This window comes from Molossus molossus, unplaced genomic scaffold (assembly GCF_014108415.1).
Source record: "Molossus molossus isolate mMolMol1 unplaced genomic scaffold, mMolMol1.p scaffold_m16_p_1, whole genome shotgun sequence".
Classification (NCBI taxonomy): domain Eukaryota; kingdom Metazoa; phylum Chordata; class Mammalia; order Chiroptera; family Molossidae; genus Molossus; species Molossus molossus.
In genome coordinates this window covers 106752739-106765763 of record NW_023425344.1, presented here as the reverse complement: position 1 = coordinate 106765763, position 13025 = coordinate 106752739, and the positions used below count along the sequence as shown (strand labels likewise).

Below are 13025 nucleotides of genomic sequence, written 5' to 3'. Positions count from 1 at the left end.
CTAATTCATGAATACTGATTAATATGTTTGACTATCTGTAGCATATAAACTTCCACAGCGGAATGAACTATGTAGTAGTTTATTAGATTAAGAAAAGTGTAATAATTTTTTAACCAACTGATCTGTGAAATCATAAAATTATACTCATTTCAAATCTTAGTTGAAAACTTTTAAAGTAAACATTGTTTATAAAAGAGCCTGTGACACAAAAATTTCTAAAATCATTTTAACATTAAAAACATTTCTATTTGGAAGGTGATAATTAGGAAAACATGGCTGTAGGCTCTACTTCATAATTTTCAGTTAGATATTGGGGTCCTTAGAAAATTTTGTAACAAATTCAATGTCACATTTTAAAAAAGAAGGGTATTTTCTTCTTTTATCCTGGGTTCTTCTTGACTTAGAAACATATCAAACACTAACTACTGAGCACAAATTAAAATGAGAAGTATTTGTAAAAACATGGAAACTTTCATCAGTTGAAAAATAAATGTTTGAAATTCCACATAAAATTAAGGAGGATAGGATCATTTGATTTATTACCAACACTTACCAGTTGTTTTTCCAGGTAGATTGACCACACCACAGCATAATGGCCCACTGTGAGGATAATAAACAAAAGTAATGCCAGCTCAGCATTGCTCATTTTTCTCACCCGCCTATAGTAGAATACGGGCTGTCGCCAATCTGGAAGTCCATTGATCAGAATATCATCATACCTACAGTAGCAAATATAATAGTTTTTCATGGAAAGTTTGAAATAAAAATAAAAAATTTTAATTGTACCCATATTTAAAAAGAGAAAAAAGAAAAAAAAGTTCTCCAAAATAGATAACATTTATGTATATTATCAGCATTACAATGGCCTATAAATTGAAAACACTGTATGTAGGTCCAGTCCCAGACAACCTTAAAAAGGGTACATAGTAATATACTGTGGATACTAGGTCTTGTGTGTTTACAGCACCCAATGATGCGACTTTTGGAATGGCATCTAAACTAAAGGAGCCATAAAATTCACCTCTATCATGATCTGCTGTAAAGACCCCACCACTGTAGTCAGAAACAAAAAGAAGGATCTCAATGGGGAAAAAAAATCAAGATAAGAGCTCTATTTGTTACCATGAATTATACATTAATTGAATCAAATTCAGGATACATTTTCTAGTCAATACTTTTATTTTCACATCTGTACTATGGTTCAAGGTTGAACTACTTCTATATATTATTTTATCACAGCTTTTTAACGATGTAAAAACCTATAAAATGAGCATTTTAAAATTATGTATCGCTCACATTCCTTTAGAGAATTAAAAAATTACCAAATTAGAAAGAGATGGGGAAACAACCTATGTTTTTGTCAGATTTCTCAATAAACTGTTTATTTGTAAACATTTAAGTGGCAATTTTCTCATTTTTGGCTTTGCTGGAAGGAAAAAACATAAATAAAAGCTCTCCTAGAAATGCATTTTAAATCAGCTTTCTTTAGAGTAAAACATCAATTACATTTAAATTTACCTGTCAGACAGTTACTGGGGAAAATATATTTAATGCTAAAAATCAGGAGTAGCAGTTATGATTGTAAAACTCAAAATGGTCACAAGCACTGTATGTTCAAAACACACAACCTGTTAATCTTAGTGGAACACAACTCATTAAATATTCTAATCACACTATTTCCAGAATTAAATCTTCACTGAAAGGCCTAATTTGGTGCAACACATTGACCAAAATATTTTAATTAAAAATATTCTGAGTTAGTTGCAGGCCTAATTACAGGAATAGAAATAGGGCCTATATTGTCAGGCAGGTCAGTGGAACTCAGTAGTAGGTTTTTCTCAAGTAAATTGACCGATCTAAGAATAATAGCGCAGCTGCTAAACTGCCAGTCTTGACATGTAAATCAATTTAAATGCAACAACTGCAGTAGCTACTTTTATAGTTATTAAATTGATACCTTGGAGATATGCTAAAAAAAAATAATGCAGAGGATTTATTACAGGCAGATTCTTTTTTTCAGTAGAAAAAGAGTGGTTATAAGTTCAAAATATATTTTATTAGCAAATCTAGAAACCCTGACTTTTAGATCAACTTAAATTATTAATAATAATGGCACATCAGAATAACTAATGTTCAGAGCAAAGGATATTAATTAGTACTAAACTCTTAAAGACAAATTGTGTAGTGTACATGAGACTACAAATTAAAATATGTTTGTGTAGTGGCTGGACCAGAAAAATTTCGATGTTTAAATCTTCTCCTTTTTCAACATTACAGCAATTGTTGAACATGAATATCAAAACATAATAATATGATTTCATAATAAGCTATCATTCCTTCCCTCAAAAATTTGTATTTAAATCTGTCTTTGTAAAAAATGGATTCATTTTAAATTATAAATGGTTTGGCAAAAAGGTTTCAAGTGGTATAATGCAAGATTACAACAATTGAATGAAATACAATGAATGTTAAGTCTTGAATTTATTCTAAACTTACATTCCACTTCAGATTTGTTGAGGGGAACAAAAGGTGACTATAAAAATCATCATTTTCAGCTAACCTCTCCCATGAAATAACTTCATGTAAAAAGTGTGGTTATTAATAAAGAACCCCTAAGTAAGTAGCGACCATTATCTAAGAGCATTATTAAGTATTAACTTTGATCTGTACTGAAATAAAACACAGCAGTATAGTTATGAATTTAATATCAAATATTTTATCACCATCATGGCTCACACCACTGGCCATTGTTGAAATACTACGTGTCTCTTAACAGCTACTATTTTCTACCCCACATACCAAATTGTATTTAGTATACAGCCCAATTCAAGATAGCAAAACTTCATGCACTGAACACATTAAACAGAACAGATATTTACTAGGCTATGTCTGCCACTCTAAACAACAGTCTCCAAGGATTAAGCTTAGAATCAATGCTCTATTGATTTTACTATCAATGAACATCATGGCTCACACGACTGGCCATTTTAAGGAAAGATAGCTTCTATTATAGTCTGCGTTTTAGAAATATGCTTTTAAAAGATAAATCACTGCTTTTCTGAAACACTGAAAACATAAAGATATTTTTAAAAATATACAGACACTATATTCATAAGTTACTTAAGAAAAAAGTGTGCTGACAACACATAACATTTAAAATATCACTGTTATGCTTTTTTATATTTAACACATAACACTGTTAAAATGTTCTGTAATCAAGCTCATACAACTGCCCTAAAAGCAGACTAAGAATGTACATATGTATCAACGTGTTCTATGAAAACACAAAAGTAATTCTCTATGATGAAAATATCACTAATGCAAAAAATCATATGGAACTGCAAAGGTATTATCTTGAAAATTAAAATATTAATTGATCAATTCTACACATCCAACATATGGCCTAATATATGTTTACTTTTTCTTAAAATGTACACGATGAACATTAAATAATTATTACATTAGTGAGTTCCATTCTACAATTCATCATATATATTTAGCCTAATATAAACATTGGAAAGCAAGTAAATCTAAAAATGTTTAAATTATCAGTAGGAAAAAAATTCAAGTAAATTTAAAACACTTATTTTGAAATATAAAATAGTAACTATGAAATAAAAATAGACAATGTGTATATTATGAAAAATATGTAAATAATTGTAGCATTTGCCTGAAGTATGAATTTTTTAACATACTAACTTTTAACTTTTAGCTTAAAACAATAAAGCAACATCCACTTGGATCACATTTTCAATCTCAGAATAAAAATGAGTTGTACAAAGATCATAAACAGGAAACAAGTCTAATTTAAATTCATCTTACTCCCCTTTATAAAATATACATACAGTTCTGGCCAGTGTGGCTCAGTAGAGCATCAGCCCATGTACCAAGGAGTCATGGGTTCAATTCCAGATCAAGGGCACATACCTGGGTTGCAGGTTCCACATCCCTGTATGCCAAAGGCAACCAATTGATGTGTCTCTCTCGCATTGATGTTCTCTCTCTCCCCTCCCTTTCTTCCACTCTCTCTAGAAATCAATGAAAAAAATGTCCTCAGGTGAGGATTATATATATATGCCTGCTTGCCTGCCTGCCAAAAACTGGTACATAGTACTTTATATATTGTATATAATAAGTGTCTTATATCTTCCAACTGAAGAAAGTACTAAGATTTCTTATTCTCAGGTTAATGTTTATTTTTATTCTAATACATCTGTAACTATATTTACAATAACCAGGTAATGGATTTGTAAAAGTTTACAGATTAAAGCTGAGATAACTATAGTTTTCAACACTGAATTTGTAAATGAAACATGATTTTATTTAGTAAACTAAAAAAAAAAAAGATACATTCAACTTTTACAAATATAGTTCCATAAAATAGACTAAAAAAAGTTGCACAACTGGGTTAGCAAAAGAAAATTGGTTAGAAGTTTATGGTAGACTTTAAACAAAAGTAAATATACTAATATTACCACAGCACATTCTCGTGTATATGTGTAAGGAATAACTGGTGTCTACTCAGTGCTTTCTTTATTTCAGTTAATACTCAGGGCACTTGTATAGAAATTTATGTCAGAACATAGCTGAGCTGTTATTTCCCCCAAATAAGCAAGTTACCTAAGGAGTTTAAAAAGGGCTGCTATGTTAGGCTTCCTTACATTAACCAGGAATCATGTTATTTTCACACACATAGTCTATGCCTTTGGGAGGAAAAAAGACTTGAAAGTTTATTCACAGTTGCACTCCTAGGACTCTACCCAAGAGAAATGAAAAACATCTGTTCACACAAAGATTTGTATGTGAATATTCATGGAAGCATTGTTCATCATAGCCAAAAGGTGGAAACAAATCAAATGTCTTCAAGTTGGTGAATGGATAAAGAAAAGTAGTATATGGAGTACTATTCAGCAGTAGAAAAGAATAAACTACTGGAATATGCTACACTATGGATGTATCTCAAAAACATTATGATAAAAGAAAGAAGCCAGATGCAAAACACTACATATTACATGATTTCATTAATATGAAATGTCCAGAAAAGATAAATGTATTGATACAGAAAGATCAGTGATTACCTAGGGCTGGGTCAGAGTGGGGGCTGCTTGCAAATGAGCTTGAAGAAGTGTTTTCAGGTGATGGAAATGTTTTAAAACTGGATAGTGGTGATTTGCACAACTCTGTAAATTCACTAAAAATCACTGAATTATACACTTAAAGTAGGTGACTTTTATGGTATGCCAATTATATCTAAGTAAAACTGTTTTAAAAATAAAATTTGCCTTTTCCTTAGAAAAGTAAAAAGGTTATCGAGTTTGCTATTTTATTTATTTCACTGCTATCCCCTTTTCTACTAAAATTTAAAGAATGCACCTGATTTCAGTGAAGACACAATTATTTGTAAGGGAACTAAATAGGAAAACATGTCTATGACAATTTTCAAAATTGCAAATTCCTGGAAGGTCACACATTTAAAAGCATTTACTTAATGAATATTTGTAATAAATAATTGTGATACCAAAGAGCATTTTTTTTTTTTTTTAACCAGTATAAGACCATCTTCTTTTAGAAGATAAAACTATGTTCTTTTTTCTTCCCCCTAAAGGAATTATAAACATTAAGTAATTGTCTGTGGAGGTGATTTCTTCTATATGTTTAAATACTCATAGGTCACTTGGCCTCGGGCGCAAGCTTTAGAGGAGTGATTCTTAGCTTGATTAGTTAAGACTTTTGCCTCAGGGAAAACCAGTTACCAAAGAGTTACTTGTCCCTAAAGGGGTATAAATACTACTGATGTTTGTGTAACTGTCAGATCCATTTTTTCTACTAATACTATAAAAGAAATACGAAGGAAACTAATCCTGAAAAGAAAATGTTATATGAATCTATGTTAATTTATAAATAAAAAGTTGTGTTTTTTTCTGAAGAGATAAATAATTTTAGTAATTGAAAGAAATTATTACAAAGTTTACTAACTTAAGAAAATAGCAAACAAAAAGCCAAAATCTGATGCCAAAGATGTACGGAGACTAAATAAAGCTGTCTTTACAGACACATTCTTGATGTGTGAAACAAAACTTGGGGCTCAGGGAGAGAAACCAACTAAAAAATATGCACAGAATGACCAACACTTCTTTCAACATACTCCCAGGACTCTTTCAACACTATGGATTATCTCAAACCAGAGGAATGTGGGCTATGGTGTCTGGACCAATGCCAACTCTTGTTATAAAGCAAAGAACACTTCAGGAGAATATCTGAGTCCTTGCTTTGCAATCTGACAAACTGAGGTATTCAAATTAAAGAGTTAGGATGAGAACTAAGAGTGGTAGCTAACATTTTAGGATATAGAATAATTCCAGATAATATATTTGAAGATAGATTCAGAATGTCATATAGCATAACTCTGGAGGGTTGTCTTTAAGATATATTAGCATCCATATTAGCTGGCCTTAGCCTAAAATCTGAAATACCTACCTTTTTCTGTTAAAGGTACTCTTTGCTGTAGAGCAATATTTTCAAACTGTGGATTGTGGCCCATTAGTGATTCATGAAATCAATTTAGTGGACGACAACCAGCATTGTTTTAAAAAGAAAAATGGCTAGTCTAGCCTAGCCTAGCCCAGCAAATATCAGTCTAACACACACAAAAGAAGTGTTTTGTGAAATTTTTGATTACTTGTGTGTATCTGTCTGTCTTGAGACACAATTTTTTACTGTGGATCTGACTGAAAACACTTTGAAGCCCGTCGCAATAGTGTCGACATTCCACACATTCTACAGTAGAGAAAACGGTCCTCTCTGCAGTTTCCTCTGAAGTTGCTGGCACTATAAATGACTATAAATATATCACCACTCTGCAGAAGGGGGCACGAGAAGTCTCCAAGTGAGGGGCTGCCTCTACTAACTAACTCTGAATGCAGAATCACTGGAGCAGAGGAAGGGAAGGGAAGTAGGCAAAAGAAATGGGAGAAAGAAGCAAATATTTTTCTTTCACTCCTATCTCATTATTTTGTGAGTGAGGAAACACCAAGAGATGGTAACAACCTGAGTATCACTAACAGCCTAATTCCAAAACATTTAAGAAATAAGAAAAAAAAAAAAAAAAGAACTACTAGGCACAGAAAGGAGCTATTAGTGACATATTAAAAATGAATGGACATTTCTTTGAAGTCAGGTGGTATTTGTATTTCCCAAGGTCTAGACATTTGTTAAACATCTTATCTAATGAAGCCATGACTTGCTAACACTAGTCTATAAGTATTGAATCAACCTAGAGAATATTTTCAATATTAAAGAACTCTAAACATACATTTTAAAAAATTACATTTCTTGGAAGGGACAAAAATAAAATACTAACTTTTAATAAATAAACTGCTTAATGAGACAATTTTTCTCTGTATAAACTGAGACAGCAAACATCTTAATTCAAAAGCAGAAATGAACACTTACCTCTGCCTTCGTTCATCATCCTTTAAAACTTCATAAATGGCCACCAACTAAAACAGAAGCATCACTTTAAAATAAAAATACTCTTAACTATAAGAAATCACTTTGGAAGGTGAACACACTATAATGCACATACATAAATAAAATGGATAAGACCTAAATTATTAATAACAGTTTATGTTTTTATTAGCACTTAAAAGGTTAACAATGCTTGATACCAAAATAAATATTTGTGAAAGATGCAAAAGTACTAATTATCTAAAATGTACTTTTTAAAAGCAAAAGCTGTAATTTAGACAAGAAAATTATGACAATTATGACACTATAAGAATTCAGAAATTCTAAAATAAAAAATGTTGGTAAAAACATATTTTGTAAAAGTTGAATAAACAGATATACATATTTCTAAACTACATCCTCATTTTCAAATATATTATTCTACATATAATTTACTATTTCTACCATAAACCTATATAAATTTGTCACAAAACATAAAGCATATTTCACTTACTTGTCTAAACTGAGTTTCTGCATTTTCATCTTTATTCTTGTCTGGATGCAAAGTTAATGAAAGCTTACGATATGCTTTTCTAATGTCTGCAGATGAAGCATCCTGGAGGTGGTGGGGGAGGTGAAAAACACAAAGCAAACTTTGTCAGAAAAAGAAATTCCCAGAACCTTGTTAAGATCTGAGAAGACAGCCAACCAAGTGCAGGACCCCAGGCAATGTAATCTGAGCAATCAGTCTAACAACCAGGCTATGCAACTGGCCTGTCCCACATGACTGAACAATTATTCAATCTAATTTGGCTCTCATCTTAACTTTTCATTACCATACCGTCATTTAAAGAAGACAGTATTTGGCAAAACTTTTCAAACACTTGCCTTCCTAAAATTAACCAATAAATCTTTTTCATTAATTAAGAGATCAAAAAGAAACAAATAAAAAATTAATACATCTGCATGCCTTCAAAGGTTTGTATTGGAGAATCTTAAAGCCAGTTTCTGAATCCCAGGTCTATCATATGTAGTTTCTTCAATGTTATTTATACTAAATTTACCATCAAACACCAACCTATGAAATCTAAATTTCACATGTTAAAAGTGTGCCTATTTGAAGGCAGTTAAATTATGCATTTATCCAGAATAATTATAATTAAAAGTAATTATGTATATTGTACTTAATACTTTGTTTATGTTAAAGGATGTTTTTAATGGTATCCAGGTTCCTGAATCTGGTTTGCAGAAATAAATATGCCCACTATTTATGTATTACTAATATAGTTTAAGTATATTTAAAAGGTCATGACAGTTCATTAAGAGTACTTTGGATTAAGTGGATGCTACAATTACATTTTATGTAATCCTATGTGCACAGGTAAACTCAGAGATCATTTTACATGACCAATACAAAATAATAATAAAATAAAATAAAATAATAAAGAACACAGTCAAGTTGAGATTAAAACTTTATTACCACTAAGTTTAAAAGTTATTCCAATAACTAACATGTTCATAGTGGCACAAATTACAATAAAGTTGCTTATTAAATTTTATCTCATTTTGTAGTTAAATATTTGTCCAATTAATTCCTAAAACTACTAAAAAGTTCAACTGACTAAAAACACAAACCAAAACAAAAATTTGTATACCTAGGACTAAATAGCTGTTAAAGAAATAGAATTGAAAAGAGTCAAAGTAAGACAATGAGTAGTCTGTTTCCTTTACAAACCATTTATTTTCATTACCAATATTCTGGAGTTTATTGCTAAAGGCTATCAATCAATTTAAAAGTTTCTATTTAGGTATGAGTATTTCTGTGACTTGTGGAGGACTGAAGAATTATAAAATTAGCAGAGTAAGAGCTGTGGGTAGTATGGTTATAATTTTCATTCTAATTTGTTAAATAGAATTGATGCATTCCCTCTACCTAAATAATAGGTTATGTAGTAGAAAAGGAAGATTATTTACTAAAGATCTTTGATGGAAATTTTGTTGAGCAAAGATATCATGTCAAATGAATGATAATTTGGGACTTTAACTTCAGATGTTATTAAATTGTGACTATATCATAGATAAATGACAAAGGTGTAGATTTCTTACAAAATAGGAGTTTATGTATTTTCTTGTGCTATAAAATTAGTACATGCTCATTATGGAGCATCTATGACTTATTTAAAAATGAAAATGACTAATAGTTACCTAAGGCATTTCCCTTCTTCCAGTCTTGCAATGCTGAACCCAATCCTCCAATTCTTTCTTTTGCCACAATATGTACCCTAAATGTAAATGTGACCAGATGGCTCTACTATTTCAAACCCTTCAATAACTCCCAAGTGCCTTCATCATTTGCCTTTTCCAATCTTTATTAATTTTATTTTTTTGGTTAATCCTCACCCAAGTGAAGAGATAGAAGCAGGTGAGGTAGTAAGGGATGAGACTATGGGAAGGGAAGGCTGCGACACATGGAGAGGTTTGCAAGGACTTGGAGCTCACACAGGTTAGCACACTTTAACCCAGTACACAGTAGATCTGGAGGTTTATTTGGACCCTAGAGATAGCAAAGTAAGACTAAAATCAACATGTGAAATTGTGCCCCCAAGGCCAGAAATTCCCAGCCCCCATTAACACTCCTGACTTATAGAAAGAAAAAACTTATCTTGTTTGCAAATTAGTAGCTCCTGGAAGCAGCACAGGTCAATTGCATAACAAATAAAAACAAAACCCCCAGGGAAAGGCTGGTTTAGGCAAGAGGGGAACAGTGATTGTATAGTTCCTCTCTCTGGGACCCTGATGGGTTTGCAAAAATTCATTTACTGTTAAAGAATATAGTACTGGCAGACTTCTGGTCAAGGTGGTGGCATAGGTAAACGCAGTATCGCGTCCTCCCACAACCACATCAAAGTTACAACTAAACTACAGAACAACCATCATTCAAAACCGTCTGAAATCAAGCTGAATGGAAGTCCTACAAATACGGAATTAAAGAAGTAGCCGCATGGAGACCGGTAGGAGCGGTGGAGGCGGAGGGGCTGGTCCCACACCCACGTGTGGTGGATAAAAATCAGGAGGACACCTCTGCTGGGAAGGTCCTCCCTGAGGACTGAGGGGTCCCCATCCCACACCAGGTGCCCCACTCAGGGTTCCAGTGCCAGGAAGAGAAGTCCCCATAACTTCTGGCTGGAAAAACCAGCGGGAACTGAGGCTCAGGGAAGCTGAAGCGGCTGGAGCCCCAGGCAGCTCCTTAAAGGGCCCGCGCACGGACTTATCGGACTCTCTCCCTCTAAGCTCGGAGGGGAGGCAGCTCGAGGGGCACCAGAGACACACAGGGAAGAACTGAGCTGTTTGGCACTGGAGCGAGGGCTGGAGAGGGGGCTTTCTCCGGGACAAATGTGCTGTCAGAGGCCTTTATTCCTTTGGTGGGCCCTTCCCTGGGGCAGCAGACAGCCGTCATATCTGGGACTCCAACAACCTGGCTCACACTGGTAGCCCCGCCCTGCTGACTCCCTGAAGCCCCGCCCCACCCAACTTTTAGGCCCATCCAAGCTGTTGCCAGTTGCTTAACCATAGGATTGGCCTGTCTTGGATCCTACTTCAGGTTTTCCTACATTCTTTCAAACGAGCAGCATCTGGTCTCAGCTAGCCCCATACCTCTCGTTCAGTCATACACAGAAACAAACACAGAGAAGCAGCCAAAATGAGGAGACAAAGAAACAGGTCCCAAATGAAAGAACAGAACAAAACCCCAGGGAAAGAATTAAGCGAAATGGAGATAAGCAACCTAACAGATGCTGAGTTCAAAATACTGCTTATAAGGATGCTCAATGAACTCAGTGAGAACCTCAGTAAACTTAGTGAGGGCCTCAAGAGCATAAAAAAGGACCAGTCAGAAATAAAGGATGCACAGTCAGAAATGAAGGAGGCACTAACTGAAATAAAGAATAATTTACACAGATTCAACAGTAGAGTAGGTAAAGCCAAGAAGCAAACCATCGATTTGGAATGTAAGGAAGCAAAAAACACCCAATCAGAACAGCAAAAAGAAAAAAGAATCCAAAAAAATGAGGATAGTGTAAGGAGCCTCTGGGACAACCTTAAGCGTGCCAACATTTGCATCTTGGGGGTGCCAGAAGGAGAAGAGAGAGAACAAGAAATCGAAAACCTATTTGAAACAATAATGGTAGAAAACTTCCCTAACTCGGTGAAGGCAACAGACATATAAGTCCAGGAAGTACAGAGAGTGCCAAAAAAGATGAACCCCAAGAGGCCCACACCAAGACACATCATCAAAATGCAAAAGGTTCAAGACAAAGAGAGAATCTTAAAAGCAGCAAGAGAAAAGCACTTACCTACAAGGGAGTTCCCATAGACTGTCAGCTGATTTCTCAAAAGAAACTTTGCAGGCCAGAAGGGAGTGGCAAGAAATATTCAGAATGATGAAAAGCAAGAACCTACAACCAAGATTACTCTATCCTGTAAAGCTGTCATTTAGAATCGATGACCATATAAAGAGTTTCCCAGATAAGAAAAAGTTAAAGGAGTTCATCACCACCAAACCGTTATTATATGAAATGATGAAGGGTCTTTTTGAAGAAAAAGATAAAATATATGAACAAACAAAATGGCAGTGAATACATATTTACCAAAAATGGAATCTACAATCAAAATGAACAGGCAGAACAGAAACATTCTCATAGATATAGGGAACATTTTGTTGGTTGCCAGACGGGAGGGGGGTTGGGGAAATGGGTGAAAAAGGTGAAGGGATAAAGAAATACAAATTGGTTATTAGACTGACAAACCTCAGAGGGAAGGGGGTTAGGGGGTGGGAAGAAATAAACTAAAGAACTTATATGCATAACCAATGGACACAGACAACAGTGTGGGAAAAGGCGGGAGGGGGGCCGGAGTGGGGAGAAGGGGGTCAATGGGGGAAAAATGGGAAACATCTGTAATACATACAACAATAAAGATAAAAAAAAAAAGGAAATATGAAAGAAAAGAAAAAAACAGAATATAGTACTGGTGATTCTGACCTAATCCAGTTAATATATGTACTGGTTTCTGGGAGCAAGGCAACATGATTGCTGAATGAGTTCTGTTGCGAAAGTATAGTGTGTCTCTACTGCAGAAAGCCAGGTTACCTTAAAAAGGATTATAGGACACCAAAATTGGATTTAGAAAAGAAACCAAAAGCAAGCATAGGCTTGCTCCAAGGGTGTTTCCCCTCCTCCTTATTAATAATCTGAGAGAAGTTGAAATGATCATAAAAAGGGAGCCACTAAGGCCCCTATAAATACCTGGGACTACTTTAATTGTTCTTAACCACACCTAACTAAGTTGTCTCCTCCCTGGGAGTAAAGCTTCTGTACAAATGTCAGGGACAGCTAATCAATGTCTGTTTTTAAATCAGAGCCTGTCCACTTCCAACTAGGGAATGTTACGGGACAATATATATCTTTGCTAACAAATCTGCTCCTTTTCACCTGATAGGGCGAGTTTTCTTATTTTTTTTTTATTTTTTTATTTTTTGCATTTGTAGAATGGGAGGGAGAGAAGAAGGAAGAGAGAGAGAG

General features: G+C 34.1%; 1 protein-coding gene across 1 annotated transcript in view; it reads right to left on the bottom strand.

Annotated features, from left to right (window-relative positions):
- DNAJC1 (DnaJ heat shock protein family (Hsp40) member C1) overlaps positions 1 to 13025 on the bottom strand; it is a 258888-nt gene that overhangs the window by 174447 nt on the left and 71416 nt on the right. The window contains exons 2-4 of the mRNA XM_036280549.1: positions 7961 to 8062; positions 7453 to 7499; positions 554 to 719 (exon numbers count right to left, since the gene is read on the bottom strand). Of these exons, the coding sequence (XP_036136442.1) occupies positions 554 to 719; positions 7453 to 7499; positions 7961 to 8062 (315 nt within the window). The remainder of the gene's footprint in view (positions 1 to 553; positions 720 to 7452; positions 7500 to 7960; positions 8063 to 13025) is intronic.